The sequence below is a fragment of the Rhinoraja longicauda genome, chromosome 3, assembly GCF_053455715.1.
Source record: "Rhinoraja longicauda isolate Sanriku21f chromosome 3, sRhiLon1.1, whole genome shotgun sequence".
NCBI classification, from domain to species: Eukaryota; Metazoa; Chordata; class Chondrichthyes; order Rajiformes; family Arhynchobatidae; genus Rhinoraja; species Rhinoraja longicauda.
The window spans coordinates 14,002,042-14,019,817 of record NC_135955.1 but is presented as its reverse complement, the minus strand read 5'-3'; the positions used below and the strand labels follow the sequence as shown (position 1 = coordinate 14,019,817).

Sequence of the window (17,776 nt, the reverse complement as noted above, 5' to 3'; positions counted from 1 at the left end):
GCCCCTGGTCGAGACATTTCGGTCGAGACCCTTCTTCAGACAGATGCTCGCCCACTGAGTTACTTCAGCATTTTGTGTCTATCTTCGGTGAAAACCAGCATCTGCAGTTCCTTCGTACACATAATAATTTTCCTTTCATAAATTTCATGTTAATTTTGTCCAATCCTCTTGATGTTTTCTAAATATCCTGCAATCACATGCTTGATAATCCTCTTGCATTTTCCCCAATTACTAATTACCACAGCACGGTAGCGCAGCGGTAGAGTTGCTGCTTTACAGCGAATGCAGCGCCGGAGACTCAGGTTCGATCCTGACTACGGGTGCTGCACTGTAAGGAGTTTGTACGTTCTCCCCGTGACCTGCGTGGGTTTTCTCCGAGATCTTCGGTTTCCTCCCACACTCCAAAGACGTACAGGTATGTAGGTTAATTGGCTGGGTAAATGTAAAAAATTGTCCCTAGTGGGTGTAGGATAGTGTTAATGTACGGGGATCGCTGGGCGGCACGGACTTGGTGGGCCGAAAAGGCCTGTTTCCGGCTGTATATATATGATATGATATAATATGATAATGTTGGGCTCACAGTCCGTAGTTCCATGTATTCCATTCTCCCTCCTTTCTTCAATGGTGGGATTACATTTACCACCCACCAACCTGCAAGAACTGCTCCATAATGTGTAGAACTTTCGAAAATGACAACCAATGCATCTACCCTTTCCATGGTCACTCAACATTTCACTCTGGGACACTCAAACCCTGCAAATTCATTGACTTAAGGTCTTGAATTTCTCCAGTACTTGTTTCTAAAAAATAAAAATAAGCACTAAATTCCTTTACTTTCTCTTCTTTTCTTTGACTCAAGAGTTCCTTTTGCATTTCTGGGAAATGAGTTGTGTCCTCTTTCATGGCCAGATTCAGGAACAGTTTCCTCCTGGCTGTTATCAGGCAACCGAACCGGCCTCTCACCAGCTAGAGCGCAGTTCTGACCTCCCATCTACCTCATTGGTGACTTCTGAACTATCTTTAATCTGATTTTATCTTGCACTAAATGTTGCACTCTTTATCTGTGCACGGCTTGATTGTAATCATGTATAGTCTTTTCTTTGACTGCAACAAAAAAGCTTTTCACTGTACCTCGGTAAATGTGACAATAATAAACTAAGCTAAACTAAAGATAGAACCAGATGTTTCCTTAGTGGCTCTGCAATTTAACTTTCTTTGAATCATAATTATTTTTTTGTTTTCCACAGTTGGTCACATTTTCTTTTGTGCTTTTGCGCCAGGCATGCAATGTGCAACTATTGTGGTTTCTGCTTTTAGTTTAGAAATCTTTAGCCATTGCCTATCCACTATTAGACCCTTTAAAGAAGCTGCCGAATTTATCATAGCCAACTCAAAACCATTTAATTTTCCATCTGTTCTATGTCATGGTCATTCCTCCTTCTCATTGCAGGACAGTCTGTTCCACAGTTAGATATACGCTTTAGCTCTCTTCCAGCTTTTTTTTTATCTCCCCCCCCTCCCAAGCACAGTCAGTCTGAAGAAGGGTCTCGACCCAAAACGTCACCAATCCATTTTCTCCAGAGACGCTGCCTATCCCACTGAGTTACTCCAGCACTTTGTGTTTATTCCAGTTAGCTGCACAGTATGGGTACCTATAAAAGCACCCAGTACACATTCCAGAAATTCATAGTCTGAAGGATCCCGACCCAAAACGTCACCTATCCATGTTCTCCAGGGATGCTGCCTGACCCGCTGAATTACTCCATTACTTTTAGTTTTGTAAACTGGCATCTGCACTCCCTTGTTTACTTCTAGAAATTCGTACCAATTTCCAATCAGAAATGACCCATTTATTCTGATTTGCTGTTTGCTCGAAGCCAACCATCCCCCATCCATGCCAATATATTACTTTCAACTGTGTCTGTTCTTGTCTTGTGCAGTAACATTGTAATGTGATATCTTTTCAGATGTCTTCTGACATTCAAATATGGTTCCCCTTTATCCACCCTGTTTGTCACATACCCAAAGGAGGCTAAAAAAAAAATCAAAGAATATTTTCATTTAAGAAAAGCAGGTTCGGCTTGTGATTTTCCAAATGTCCTGCTATTACCCCCTTAGTGATAGATTCCATCATTTTCATAATGACAACAACCACCCTTTTAATGTAGACAATTCAACGACTGCCTTGAACTCACTCAGGCTTTTCATTGCTATGATTATATGGATTCCTCTACAACAGAGATAATAATTGGCTTAGGACTAGAGACAAGGCCTCCAGATTTTTAAAAAAAAGTCAACTCAAGACTATTTCAAAATCCAGTTAATCGCCCGAACATAAATATTCTGACCAGGCCACAAATTAAACCAAATCCTGTTGGATTATCACATTGCATTCTTGACCACAAGTTCAACAATTAAAGGAAATTAGCCTTTTTGCACAAGCAGCCATGATCAGAGCAAGGTTCAAAACACAGATCTAACTTTATTGACTCAAAGGAGAGTGAATAATTGATCCCTTTGCTTATTTCCTTATCTAGTTCTCCAAAAACCCTAACTTATAAAGTGTTTATTTATTTTTTATGGACACAGTCATTTACCAGGCATAGGGCAATCAGAGGACATAGAAGGGGAAACATTTAATGCAAATCTGAGGGACAACTTTTTCACACAGAGGGGAAGAGGTATATGGAATGAGCTGCCAGAGGAGGTAGTTGAAGCAAAAACTATAACAACCTTTGAAAGACATTTGGACAGGTACATGGATAGGAAGGGTTTAGACTGGGGCAGGTGGGAGTAGTGCAGGCTTGGTCGGCATGTACAAGTTGGGCCTAAGGGCCTGATTCCATGCTGTATGACTATGACACTCTGACTGCCAACAAATTGTGAAACAAGCACTTACACAGTTACAGAAACGGGTGCAACGCGTGTTTACCGGAATGATACTGGTCTACACCGTAAACATACGACAAGTTGCATGGAATAAGCTTGTGTGGCTTAAATTTAAAGATCAAGGAATTGTCCAAGGAGCGTAAAACATGAAACATTTGATAGGGTTGATACAGTCTACTTCATCTGGGATTCTAAAATGAGGGACCATAACAGAATAATAACTGGGCTGTTCAGACATTAAAAGGTTCTTCACACACAGTTGCGGAAATTTGGAACTCACCACTTCAAAAGGATATGAGGGGCCTTTGAAAATGCCTAATAGGTGGGAGTATTAAGGGTGTGGTACTGATGCAAGTCGATGATGTCAAGAAACAGACCAGCCATGATCTAAATGTACAGCAGGAAGGGGCTAATGGACAGTCTCCTGATCTTCCATTTTAGGATCAACATCTGAGTCGCTGCTTCACACACTATTGTGCACACTGGTTATTTTGAACGCAGATCTCAGTACCAGTATGTTAATAAACATGTCATAATCTGCAGAGCAGGAAGGATGCGGGAGGGGGAGCAGCAGAATTAAATAAAATGTGCAGGGTGTACCTGGTGGTACTGGATGAGCCTCAGCAGCATAGAGACCACCACCTCCTTCTGGGTGTCCAACTCCTTGCCAGCGTCGGCTTTGTTGGTTCCTCGCAGCACAAACAGATCATGTACTATAGGCTGGAGTGCCGGGATTGCTATGGCAAAGCACAAGAGGAGAATTTGTCCACAGAAATTTAAAATCATTAGCTCTTCAGAGAGAAGATTTTAAACAATTAATCACAGCAGTTTGAAACTCAGCACAAACACACTCTGCAATGCCCATTAGCACGGGAAAAAAACGTGTTTTTCACCTTGTACCCCAAATTAACGGGTAAGGATACCATATGCCTTCTTTACCAAGAGTTGCTATTGTCAGGGACTTGGACCCCGAAATCCCTCTGATCCCAAAGATCCATATCTCAGGCTCTTTCTCCTGCATCATCAGCGTATCCTTCTCTCCCCCCCCCCCCCCCCCCCCCCACCCACACACACACACAACCCATTTGTGGATACAACTGGACCAGCCTCTGAACTCCAAGAAGTAAAAAGCTTTCAAATCTTTCCATGATCTCTCCCCACAATAAGACTGGTCTCATCATCATCTCCAAATTTAACCACTGGCAGCTGCAGATCAGCTCACATCAGGGATTTCTTCGGAAAAACTCTTGGAATTAATTAACTGAAGTACAAATAGACTATGTGACTCCTTTCATCTGGACTGCCATTTAATGAGATCCCAGCTGCTTTGTGACCCAAGACCATATACAGGACCACCATCAATTTCTTGCAACCTGAGCTTTAAATAATTGCCCCAGCAATGCTTCCTATTTACAGAAGACAGCACCAAGTTTGTACCATGCTCTCTGCACGTACAAGAATTTCCTAATCTGACTCCCGAAAATCGTGGCTCTGGGTTTCAGACTTTACTCCTTTACGCTAAAATCCCAAAGAGCTGAAATATCTCTCCATATTATCAGCTCTCCATAACACCTGGAAAAGTTCCATCAAACCAGGCTTTAACTCAAATTCTTATAAACACAATCTTGGTTGCAGTTTTTTTCCCTACTGTAAACCTTGGAGTCGAGTTTCTGTTAAATCTGTATTGCACCAAAGCTAATACACTGTTCCAAAAGCATGGTAGTTGTTAAGACTGTGCTCTTTTCCTTATTTAAGACTGTCCTTGAAAACTACCTCCTTGAGCCCTAATAGGCTATTTCATCCTGCAAATTTTCTTGACTGACCCTCCGATAAAACACCTCAGGAGTTGCTATTGTTCAACAATCAAAACAAAAATAATTTAAACAGAAGTCTCACCATTATGGTTTGCAAGGTATCATGAACAGCAATTAGGCTTAAGATTTAATAAATTAATCCTTCATTAATTTGGTAACTGACATGTTATCTGCATTACACATATATTCACAGGTATTACATTTGCTCTTGAAGTCAATTTTGCACAATGTGGCAGAGCAGTAGAGTTGCTGCCTGATAGCACCAGAGACCTGACTTCAATCCTGACCACAGGTGCTGTCTGTATGTAGTCTGTACGTTCCCCCTGTGACCAAGTGGGTTTTCTCCAGGCGCTCCAGTTTCCTCCCACATTGCAAAACATTCGGGCTTGTAGCTTAATTGGCTTCTGTAAATTGTTCCTTGTGTAGGATGGAACTAGTGTACGTGTGATGGTAGGTCGATTCAGACTCAGTGGGCTGAAGGGCCAGTTTCCATGTTGTCTCTCTAAAACTAAACTAAACAATAAGAGTAAGTTTTATACTGTGCTCCCAAGGCATTTGATAGACAATGAAGTAGTTTGGATGGGAAGTTTATGTTTAGTGAAGGCAGCCAAGTTGTGCACAACGGCTCCCAAAGCAAGTAATGTAACAACAAACAGATCGTCTGTGCTTTTTTTTGTTTTGCGCTGACAGAGCAGTAAATATTGGCCAAGGAACAGGATAAATTATTGTTTTCAAAACTGAACTGTGGGAATTTTTCCACAGGGCTTTGAGTTGGTGATCATTCAGACAAGCACAAAGATGCGACAGACTTTCCTCAGTTTGGTCTGTGACAGCTTAGTTTAGTTTAGAGAAGTAGGCCCTTCGGCCCACCGTGTCCGCACCGACCAGCGATCCCCGTATGCTATCACCATTCTACACACTAGGGATAATTCACAATTTTACCGAAACCAATTAACCTACAAACCTGTATGTCTTTGGAGTGTGGGAGAAGTCACAGGGGAGAATGTGCAAATGGACATGTAAACAGCACTCAAGGTCAGGATTGAACCCGGGTGTCTGGCACTGTGAGGCAGCAGCTCTACCAGCTACTCCACCGTGCTGCCCTGAAGTGTTGACTGCCGGGCTTGATATGTTGCACCTTACATGGGTCACACCGATCAAACTGCTGTACACCAAGTTCCATTTGTTTGCCTATTCTGAACTTGATTCATATAACAATGAGAAATCTTTAGATTTTACATCTTGAAAGCAGGCCCTTCGGCCCACTTAGTCCACGCCAACCAGCGATCACCCCGTACACTAGCACTAGGACAATTACAATTCTGCCAAAGACAATTAACCTACAAACCTGTACGGCTTTGGAGTGTGGGAAGAAACCGGAGCACCCAAAGAAAACCCAACAGGGAGAATGTATAAATTCTGTCCAGACAGCACCCAGAGTCAGGATCGAACCTGGGTCCCTGGCGCTGCAGGGTAGCAACTCCACTGCTGCTCACTGCGCCACCCGGAAAAAGTTCAGCTTTATTAATCGTATTCAAATACTGGTAAAAAAAAAACCCCAGATACTTAAAATAAAAACCTTCAATCCATCTTTTGGGAAAGTTTACATTGCAGAAAATAATTTCTAATTTTGAGTTGGCTATCAACAGTCATGACATAAGAATTTGCAGTGCTTGTAAAACAAGAAACATGGATAAACATTGATCAGAAGGCAGGGTCATTACCATGTGTGATGGCTTTCCGACCACTGGCCATGATCCCATCACACAGTTGGATAATTTTGGGAATTCCAATGATTGGCTTGGAGTGATAGCGTTCATATGATAGCAACACCAAGAAGAAAAATATGTTTGGAATGATGGCCTCGGATTCCCTGAAAAAAATAAACACAACAGATAAAATTAAGTAAACAACTTCCAAATTATTAAGATTTGGAGTTTTTGGTTTTTAACCAACAATAATCAAACTCTGAATGAAGACCCAAAGTGCAGGAGTAACTCATCGGGTCAGGCAGCATCCCAGGAGAATATGGATAGGTGATTGAAGGGTCCTGGCCCGAAACGTCACCTATCCATGTTCTCCACGGATGCTACCTGACCCGCTGAGTTACTCCAGCACTTTGTGCCTTTTTTGTAAACCAGCATTTGCAGTTCCTTGTTTCTCCAAAGAAACTGTAAGGGAAGAAGGTTTGCTGTAAGGGAAGAGATTCAGCAAACTCGGTCTCTATTCTCTTTAGTTTGGAAAAATGATTGGAGATCTCATTGAAACGTAATTTTTTTCAAAGGATGAATGCAAGGAGCATGTTGCCTCTGGCTGTGGAGACTAGAACTAAGAGGAATAAGAGGAATCTATCTAGGACTAGGAGGAGAAATGTCTTCACTCTGAAGGTGGTGAATCCTTGGAATTCTCTCTAATAGAGTTGTGTAGTCCAGTCACGAAGTTCATTCAAATAATTGCTTTATTTGTGGAAATGTAGGAAATCTGGGATTTGGGGATAAATTCTGGAAACAGTACCTCGGTAGATCTCGATGAATGATACAATCACTTCGAAGGGCCAGGTAACCTAATTCTGTACGTCCCAAAAAGAGCATAGCTTTAAGGCAAGAGGAACAGTTTAAAAGAGATGTGCAGGAAGTTATTTTTTACATAAGAGAGTGGTGGATGTCTGGAACGTGTCACCTGGAGTGGTGGTAGAGGTAGATACAACAGTGGCCTTGAAGAGGCTTACAGATAGGCACATGGATATGTAGGGAATGGAAGTGTATGGATCAAGTGCAGGCAGAGGAGATCGATTTAACTTGACATCATGGTCTGTGCAGACATTGTGGGTCAAAGGACCTGCTTCTGTGCTGTATGTTTTATTCAGAATTTTAGAGTTTGGAGATATAGCGTGGAAAGACTGTTCGGTCCACCCAGTTCACCCCCGACCATCGATCACCCATTCACATCAGTTCCGTTATCCCACTTTCTCCTCCACACCCTACACACCTGGAGGGTAATTTTACAGAGGCTAATTAACCTAAAAACCCACATGTCTTTGGGATGTGGGAGGAAACCGGAGCACCCAGAGGAAACCCACGCGGTCACATGGAGAATGTGCAAACTCCACACAGACAGCACCCGAGGTCAGGATCCAACCTGTGTCCCTGGCACTACGGGGCATACATGTTCTTCCTTGATCTCTAGCACTGTCTTGCCCCAACTCCCCCATATATGGAACATTCAAAAATTAGATATTTAATTCAACATAATTGTCTCTTTGCAACCGAGTTGCTGCTGATTATTTATATACCAAAGTTAACCCAGAAGAAACAATAGGAAAATAAAACAACTAGATAAAAATCCTAAAGCTGTTAGCACTAACCTGAATTGGCCCACTTCTATGTATTCAAACTGCTTCAGAACAAACCCGATAAACACCTGCAAGAAGAAATCCAATTCCATTATTATTTCAGAGTTTACAGCAGAAACAGGACCATACCAGTGTACATGCGAAACAAGATCTTGCCACTCCAGTTCAGCTCACTTTGTACAGTAATCAGCTTGAAACATTGATCTATTTCTCCCTCCACAGAGGCTGCCTGGCTCACGTGCCCATTAAAGAAATTTTGTTATTATTTTCTCCAACATTAAACTCGTTTATTTGTGTCCTCTTCATCTATTTAAGTAGCTGACCCTCAGATACATTTATGCTATTTTCTCAAAAATGCACTAATGTAAAGAGATTTCTTCTGAATTCCTTACAGGACTTATTAGTGACCATCTCATACTTATAACTCCATGTTTAGCTAAATGATTATTTAAAATATATCTGCTATGTCCTTGTCAAGAAAAAAATAACCCAGTTCAATCTTTCTTCGTGGACACAGTATGAATTAGAACGTAGATCAGTACAGCACAGAACAGGCACTTCAGCCCACAATATCTATACCGAACATGATGCCAAGATCAACTTCTATCTGCCTACACATAATCCATATGCCTATTCAAAAGTCTCTTACTATCAAAGACCACTTACTGCCTAGACTCAGGAGCAACCAGTTAGGTGAAATGCATCCTCTGGTGTGCATGCAATACCTTTGCAATGTCAACGAGAATGGAAAGGCGAGCAAGTACTAAATCATTACACCAGGCAAATTCAAAACTAAATTGAAAACGTCCTGCACAATATAAGGAAATAGAGGAGAGTGCCTCTCTTTTCAACAAGATACAATATTGGCTTATTGGAAGATTGAATGAAAGAAATGGGCCCCCAAAATTCTGGCAACAGAATTTAATTTCCCATCCAATTCCTTCCTTTATTGAGAAACGAACGTCCTGCAGAGTGCAAATTTGGCAGGTTCTTTAGTTCTTTGGCGTATGACTGATTGATATGGTCTGGCAATTTTCTCCATATAGTTTTGTGCTCAAGAAAATAGCAAAAGGATTTATTTCAGCCACAGTTGTGGAGTTACAAGGCATTGGGGAATCCTGTTCAGAAGTTTGAAAACTGTTGCAGCAGAACACAAAAACTACAATTACGCAAAGTGCTGGAGTAACTCAGCGGGTCAGGCAGCATGGGAAAACATGGATACTGGCAATGTTTCAGGCCGGGACCCTTATTTGACTGATTGTGAGGGGTTGGGGGGAGAACACTTTGAAGAACGGTCCCAACCCAAAACCAGAGATACTGCCTGACCTGCCGAGTTACTCCAGCAAATTGTGCAATTGTTGTTATTGTCTACAAGGCCATCTGTGGCAATGACTTCCATAGATTCACCACCCAAAATCAATTCATCCTCATCTATTTTCTAAAGGTGCGTCCTTTTATTCTACAGTTATGCCCTATGGTCCTAGACTCTCCCATTGGTGGTACAACCACAATTACACAGCGGCCATTGTCACAACCGGCTAAATAAACTTTCGTCTTTGCTTTGGATGTATATAACTTGCCTCTCATTCTGGCCAATCTTTATCTTTACTGCATTTACCTGTTTACTGCAAGTGTTTCAAAGAGGGGGACATAAAGGCTTAACACTGCTTAAAATATAGTTTAAGCTTTTCTCTCTTCCTCTACCTCTCCACCCCCCCCCCACTACTTTTCCAGATGGTGTTATTATGCATATTTAAACGTAGATTTAAGTGCCTTTTAATTCACATACCTTGCTTTTACTTTTAAAGAACCAGACATCACCCTCTGCCTCCCTCTAAACTCCTGCCATGGTTCATCGCAGGGATGTGGAGTCATACAGCACAGAAACTAGGCCCTTCAGCCCAACTTATCCATGCCGACCAAGGTTCCCCATGTAAGCTAGTCCCATTTGTCCACACTTAGTGTCATAGAGTCAAACAGCGCATAAACAGGGGCTTCAGGCCAACTCATCCATGCCGACCAAGATGCCCATCTAAGCTAGTCCCATTTGCCCGCCTTTGGCCCATATCATGGAGATATTTCTAACCAAAGCAAGTACCAACCTGATCGGAGTCAAGCAAGCAGTAGTTGACCCGGAGCTGCACAAGCTGGGCCAACAAGTCAAGCACCTGCCTTTGCAGATGGACGGAGGTGGTCGTGGTGTACTGCTTCAAGGCCTTGATGACCAGAGGCTCAAAGAGGCGGATGTAGTTGTGTATTGTATTCTGAAGTTCAAGACAGCACGTATTAGACATGTTGCAATCACATCACACAGCAATCTCATTCTGAAATGTGCTGTCAATGGACAAACACAGCATATTTATCACAGAATCAAGGACCTGTTTGTTTGCTTTTGTGGTTTCGAAAGTTGGGAATATTGGCAGGGAAAACTACTCCCTCTTTGTCAGTGCCATAAGATCGTCAAATAATTAAAACTTGATAGAACAATACAGCACTGGAACACAATATCTGTGCCGAACATGCCAATTGCCTATGCCTGATCCATACCCTTCCATTCCCATGTGCCTATCTAAATGCTACTTAAACACCACTATTGCATCTGCCTTCGTTACCTCTCCTGACATGCACCACCATGTGTACAAAATCTTGCTTCGCACATCTCCTTGAAACTTTGCCCGTCTGAAAGCTTCGACTCCATGAATAGTGCACAGCAAATTGAGACAAACGGGCAGTGCTCTAACTTAAACGATGCGCATTGGAGGGAACAAAAATGACTGTGCTCATGGTTCCCAAATATCTCAGCGATTTCCTTGCTCCAGGTCCGAGTTGATGTAAACTTGACATCTCCCAGCCATTTAATCACCTTTAATCTCCTACAATGGTGCGGCTGGTAGAGCTGCTACCTCATAGTGCCAGAGACCCGAGTTCAATCCTGACCTCGGGTGCTGTCTCTGTGTGTGAAGTTTGCATGTTCTCCTTGCCACTCCGTGGGTTTAGTCTAGTTTAGCTTATTAGTTTAGTTTATTATTGTCACATGTACCGAGGTACAGTGAAAAGCTTTTAGTTGCGTGCTATCCGTCCGGGTGCACCAGTTTCCCCCCCCCGTCCCGCTGGTTTGTTGGTTATATGGCCTCTGTAAATTGCCCTTGGAGTGTCTGAGAAAGTGGGATAACACAGAACTAGCGTGAACGGGTGATTGATGTTCGGTGTCGTGTAGGTGGGCCGAAGGGCCTGTTTCCATGTTGTATTTCTAGACTAAACCAAACTAATCTAAAACGAGGTAAATAACCATGTACGAGGTAAATAACCACTACTGTGAAATAGCAGAGATATTACGCAAATAAAATTTTACAATTACCCTTTGGTCCAATGCAGTATGATGTCCTTTCATCTTGCATAGACTCCCCTTCCCCATTATCTTCTATGTTGCCCCCTGTTCAATCCCTGCATGCTTTCTCAACTGAATACCCATCTGCTCTGTTTCAATGCTTATCCATTAGTTAACAAAGGCTTTGTATGATGACCAAACCAGACTGTACCTTGTCAGCTCGATGCCTTGTCACATTCGTCATGCTAACCTTCAGTTGCGATGAAACCTTCTGCAGTACATCAAACCAACTAAGAGTTAAGCAACCAAAAAACTGTGTAAGTTTGGGATTTTCACAACAGTCTGTTATTGTCTGAAAAATTGCACTTCACCATTACTTGGCATTTATTATCATGGATTTACCCAAAACAAATCACTGTGCAAAATGGTTAACAAAGTTTGCTATAGTTGATTAATCTAACAATTCATACTTTTTGTTCATTATATAGACTAACTGGCCTGTATTTAGCTTTGTTTCCACTTGGAGGAAGTCAATTCGGTAAATTGGTTTGTCGATTTGTAATTAATTGGCCTCCGTAAAATTGCCCCGAATTGTGTTAAGTTTTAGAAAAACTGAGGCTGGTGGGTATTTGGAACGCGCTGCCAGAGGAGGTAGTTGAAGCAGGTATAAGAACATTTAAAATAAATTTGGACAGGCACATAGATTGAAAGGTTTAGCGGGGTATTAGCCAATCGTGGGTAGGTGAGACTAGTGTAGATGGGGCCTCTTGGTCGGTGTGGGCAAGTTGGGCCGAAGGGGCTGTTTCGGTGCCGTATGACTCTTTGTGTAGGGAGTGGAAGTAAAAGTGGGATTACGTAGAACTATTAACAATGGGTGTTGATGGTTGGTGTGGACACAGTGGGCTGAAAGGACTTTTCCCTGCTGTATTTTTCAATTCGAAACAAAATCTGCACACTGTGATTCCAATCTGATCTTGCATCGCAATACGTTGAATACGGTGTAACAATTGACATAATGCTTCACCCGGACGTGTCCTGCTCAGGCTCCGCTTGGACCATGTTCCTCAGGCTGGCGTCAGCCAACGCCTGCGTGAAGTGGGTGTACGGCGCCATGAAGCAGTAGTGGTACAGCCCCGGCCTTAGACTGGACGAGCCCAGGCGCTGCACCTTCCCCTGCGACTTGCCGGCGTGCGAGGAGGAACCGTCATATTGTGACGCGAGGTTTGTCCCAAACAGCGTCTTCAAAAGCTGAATTGAAGCAGATAACAATCAATAGAAACATTCATGCGTTGGAATGAATTTACACCAATGAATGAATTTACACCAAAGGTAGACACAAAATGCTGGAGTAACTCAGTGGGACAGGCGGCATCTCTGCAGAGAAGGAATGGGCGACGTTTTGGGTTGAGTCCCTTCTTCTGACTGAAGAAGTTTTGTGACTCAAAAAGTCACCCATCCTTTTTCTCCAGAGATGCTGCCTGACCCACTGATTTACTCCAGAACTCTGTGTCTATCTCAAGTAACATAATAGCTTCATTTTGAGACACAAGGAACTGCAGGCGCTGAAATCAGGAGCGAATTACAAATTGCTGGAGTAACTCAGCTTGTCAAGCAGCATCTGTGAAGGGAGTGGATTGTCGTTGTTTCGGGTCTGGGCCTTTCTTCAGACTGATGTCTTTACATCATTCCCAAACAGTAGCACCCATAACCATCTCTAACACCATAGCTGAGTTTCACCAGAAAAATGAAGAAGGGTCCCCCACCTGAAATGTCGTCTGTCCATTCTCTCCACAGATGCTGCCTGACCAACTGAGTTCGTCCAGCAATTTATGTTTTACATTAAATCTAGGATTTATAGTTATTGACCCACTGGCTCAAAATAATGATTTTCCTTCCTCCATTCAATCAAGAATGATTTACTGCAGCACTGTGTTTTGCTCCAGCAAGTTAATTTACTGGCTGGTGGGGAGGGAAAAGGGAAATTATTTTTTTGTGCCATTAATGACTTCAGGACATCTCAAAATGCCTTGCATTTAATGAGTACCTTCTGAAATGTAGTCATTTAGCACAAATTTTGCTTCAGAAATTCATGAGGGATGACTGGATAATGTGTTTCTTAGTGATGCCTGTTTGGACCCGGACTCTGGGATAACTATTGTGTTAATCATGAGAAACAGTGCCTCATTTAATGAAGTATTTATCACAGAAATTCTGCACAATTTCAAAAAGGGAGAATTGTAAAAATAATCTTTTGTTCAATTCACTGACGTGGGATAAATAATACAAAATAAACAAGATAGTGCTGAGAGTTGGAGTAGAGAAAACCTGGCACTGACTGATTTAAGGCATTTTTATACAGGTTCACCACTGATTTCCCAGCACCCTTGGTTCCAGAGCCTTGCTGTGTTACCCGTTTTGCCAGACCAACAGAGGTCATGGGCTCGGGTGGGGGGGCCAAGATACCCAGCCTGCAAAGTCAGCCCCGGAAGACGGCTATGGGAACTGGCTCCAGTCGGGCTGGACTTCCAGAGCCACATCCGCAGGGGGAAATTCAACCCACCGATCGGCCGCCTCACCCGGCCTAGGAGCCACATTTTCGGGAGGACTTCTGCGGGGGTGGGGATTTACGTGCTATCTCATAATTTTGTCCGGATTAAAGGAGATGCCGAGCCACCAGTTGCCAGAAAATTAGTGGTGGAGCGGAATAATAGTAAAAACATTTGAACCGTGGGAGCATAACGGATTAAAAATACAATTGGAATAACCTTGGTTTGGACATTCCCATGTCTTGCAAAAATATCTGCATAATCAGAGTCATAGAGCTGTACAGTATGCAAGCAGGCCCTTTATCGCACCTTGTCCTTGTCCACCATGTATGTATATTGGGCTAGTCCAATGTGTCTGCATTTGGCCCATCGCCCTCTCGCACAGAATTGGTGTCATTTACGACATGTCTGTGCATCTACTTCAATACAGTAGGTATTGAAAAAGAAAAATAAACACCTTAAGCACTGGAGTAACTCAGCAGGTCAAGGAGCATTTCTGCAGAACATGGATAAGTGACAATTCAGGTCGGGACCCTTCTTCGGACTGATTGTAGTAGGGGAGTAGAAAGCTGGAAGAGAGGAGGTGGTGGACAAAGCCTGGCAAGTGATAGGTGGATACAGGCAAGGTGGGGTTTAATTGGCAGATAGGTGGACAAAGGCCAGCGATGGGAAGAAGACAGAAGACTATTTAGAAGACTCGTTACCTGCTGTACGCAGACTGTGGCTGCCATGGGTTCCCTGCAGAAACAAGACTTCAGGTAGCCAAGGATTTCTTCCACACACTGCAAAGGAATTTGTAGATGCAACATTAGGTATTAGAAATAAAATAATTGTTCAAACTATACTTCAAGTGCTTCTAAAGTTCACACTCCAAGATCAGTTATGAATTTGTCCAGTATAAATTTAAGAAGCACCTCATTACATGTACAACATGTGTTCAGGCCATTCAGCCCATCTATTTCATATTGACGCCTCTGCTCAAGTAGGGCTTCACCCAACCGTTGTCCTCCAGCTTCTCTTTACCTGATATTCGCCCCCGGTACCACCCTTCACTCTTGGGAAGTAAGTTTGTTATGATCTCTAATTGGAGAGTGACTATACGCCATATGCCCTTCCCACCCCCCCCCCCCCCCCCCACCCCCCAGATTTGGTCAGACTTCAGGTTGACATATTTAAATGCGACTGACACCCACCCTAATTTTAAATATCTCCAAATGTTCGCTGTTGAAAAGAATAGTGTTCCAGACTATTCATTCTTCCCTAACAGTTGTAATCTCTCAATTCAGATATTAACTTGTAGATATTTTTTGCCACCTAGTAGTGCAGTGGCAGAGCTGCTGCCTCACAGCGGCAGAGACTCTGGTTCTATCCTGACTATGGGTGCTGCCTGTACAGAGTTTGCACATTGTCCCTGTGACCGTGTGGGTTTTCTCCGGGTGCACTGGTTTCCTCCCACATTGCAAAGACGTGCTGGTTAATTGGCTTCTGTAAATTGTCCTTAGTGTGTAGGATAGAACTAGTGTACAGAGTGATCGTGGTCAGTGTGGACTCAGTGGGCCAAAGAGCCTGTTTCCACACTGTATCTCTAAGCTAAACTAAACCTTCTCAATGGCTCTGGAGACTTTTAAGGAGCTCAGTCATGCATAGTATCTGGAAGTGAGATCTAATAATAGTTCAACAAGAGTACACTTCCAACTTCCCGATTTACCTTCCCAATGTCTGGAAGTGTTGCAATCTCGAGAAGCTGAGACAAAACATCCAAAGCTGCCCGTAAGAAGCTGCCAAACTTCTCGTTATTGTTCTGAAGGTCCAGAGTAACCTGAATCAGTAGAGAAGACATTTTAATAGACGAGCTCCAAATGCTGAGAGATTTGAATAGAATAGATCACGAGAAAGTTTCCACTGATGAACAACTCAGGAAGCTGAGGAGACAACCCCAAGGCCACAAAGCCTGACAGTACTTGTGAAAAGAACTGAGGAATGCCGGGGAAGGAGTGCAGTTTTTTTTTTTAACAAATTAAGTGATCTGAAGAGAAGGGTGGCTAAAGCAGATTCAGTGTCAACGAAAAGGAATTGGATGAATGCTTGGAAAGGAGGAAAAATTGACAGCTTTATTGGTATGAGGCCAATTATAAACAAAAAGTAACAAATCAATAGAGAGAAAAAGTGGTTCCAGCTTTCAAACGGTGGAAAGAGACTGCGAATGCTGTGATCTGGAACAAACAGCTGGAGGAACTCAACAAGTCAAGAAGCATTGGTGGAAGCAGAGGAATGATCAACGTTTAAGATCAAGACCTTCTACCTCCACATATGTTGCTGATCTGCTGAGTCCCTCCAGCAGTTTGTTTTTTTTGGCAAGAGTTTTCAAACACCTCACATAGACATGATGGACTGGGCTACACCCTGCATCATTTTACGAGGCCCCACATTTTCACAGATCACTAACAAGTGGAGCAATCTTCACAGAGCACATAGATTTATGTAAGCTTCATGAAGTTCACATAAGAGTAAATCATTTATTTTACAGTAATCATTGCCAGTAGAACCAAATATAACTGCATCAAGTGGGAGACACAGTGGCAGCACAGTGGCGTAGCAGTTAGAGTTGCTGCCTCACAGCGCCAGACACCTAGGTTCGACCCTGACTATGGGTGCTGCCTTTGCGGAGTTCATACGTTCTCTCTGTGACCGCGTGGGTTTTCTCCGGGTGCTCCGGTTTCTTCCCACACACCAAAGACGTGCAGATTTGTAGGTTAACTGGCTTCTGTAAATTGTCCCTAGTGTGAAGGATAGAACTAGTGTGTGGGTGATCGCTGTTCGGAGTGAGCTTGGTGGGTCGAAGGGCCTGTTTCCATGCTGTATTTCCAAACTAAACTGCTACGTATCACCAGAAGTCAGAAATTGCCCCTATCCAATTTTGTTTTAGGCATCCGGGTCCTCAATTTTACATAACAGAAGTAACACAGACAATCCAGCAGCATCTACTCATCGAAGGTATCACAAAATGCTGGAGTAACTCAGCAGGTCAGGCAGCATCTCAGGAGAGAAGGAATGGGTGACTTTTCGGGTCTCGACCCGAAACGTCACCCATTCCTTCTCTCCTGAGATACTGCCTGACCTGCTGAGTTACTCCAGCATTTTGTGATACCTTCGATTTGTACCAGCATCTGCAGTTATTTTCCTACAGCATCTACTCATTCTAATTACAGGTCACTAGACTGGTGCAACATCACCATGAGTGGAAGAGTAGCACCATTGGATTCGCAAAATGCCCACTTTGCGCTGGTACCTTGTAGTTTGCGTACGTAGCCTTCAGAACATCGTGCAGCTTCAGATAAGGAGGCAGGTGGTAGAAACTGCCCAGGGACGTGGATTTGCTAGTTGGTGCAGTGCCCACAGCATCTGCAGGCCTGGCAGCTGCAAGAGAATATAAGAATCACAGAAAAATGTAAAGCAGAGTTCACATTCCAAAAAAAGCACATCTCCTACTAATATGGGTAGAAGGACCAGGAACCAGAGGACGCAGATTTACACTGAGTATTGACAAAATAACCAGAGGAAAGTTTTTAAACACACTAAAGCTGGAAAATTGGCATGGCTGGTAGAACTGCTGCCTCACGGTGCTGGAGACCCGGGTTCGATCCTGACTACGGGTGCTGTGCTGTCAGTGTGGAGCTTGCATGTTCTCCCTGTGACTACATGGGTTTCGTCTGAGTGTTCCGGATTCCTCCCACACTCCAAAGATATGCGGGTTAGTAGGTTAATTGGCTTCGGTAAAATTGCCCCTAGTGTGTAGGGAGTGGATGAGAAAATGGGATAACAAAGAACTAGTGTAAATATGAGATTA

The 17,776-nt window shown here is 43.1% G+C and overlaps 1 protein-coding gene across 7 annotated transcripts in view; it reads right to left on the bottom strand.

Annotated features, from left to right (window-relative positions):
* Positions 1-17,776, bottom strand: part of htt (huntingtin) — a 206,899-nt gene that overhangs the window by 76,914 nt on the left and 112,209 nt on the right. For all 7 annotated transcript variants that reach the window (XM_078432031.1, XM_078432037.1, XM_078432053.1 and 4 more), the window contains 9 exons: positions 17,219-17,346; positions 15,638-15,748; positions 14,634-14,711; positions 12,408-12,631; positions 11,595-11,673; positions 10,158-10,319; positions 8,068-8,123; positions 6,428-6,576; positions 3,490-3,626 (listed from right to left, as the gene is read on the bottom strand). In XM_078432031.1, the coding sequence (XP_078288157.1) occupies positions 3,490-3,626; positions 6,428-6,576; positions 8,068-8,123; positions 10,158-10,319; positions 11,595-11,673; positions 12,408-12,631; positions 14,634-14,711; positions 15,638-15,748; positions 17,219-17,346 (1,124 nt within the window). The remainder of the gene's footprint in view (positions 1-3,489; positions 3,627-6,427; positions 6,577-8,067; positions 8,124-10,157; positions 10,320-11,594; positions 11,674-12,407; positions 12,632-14,633; positions 14,712-15,637; positions 15,749-17,218; positions 17,347-17,776) is intronic.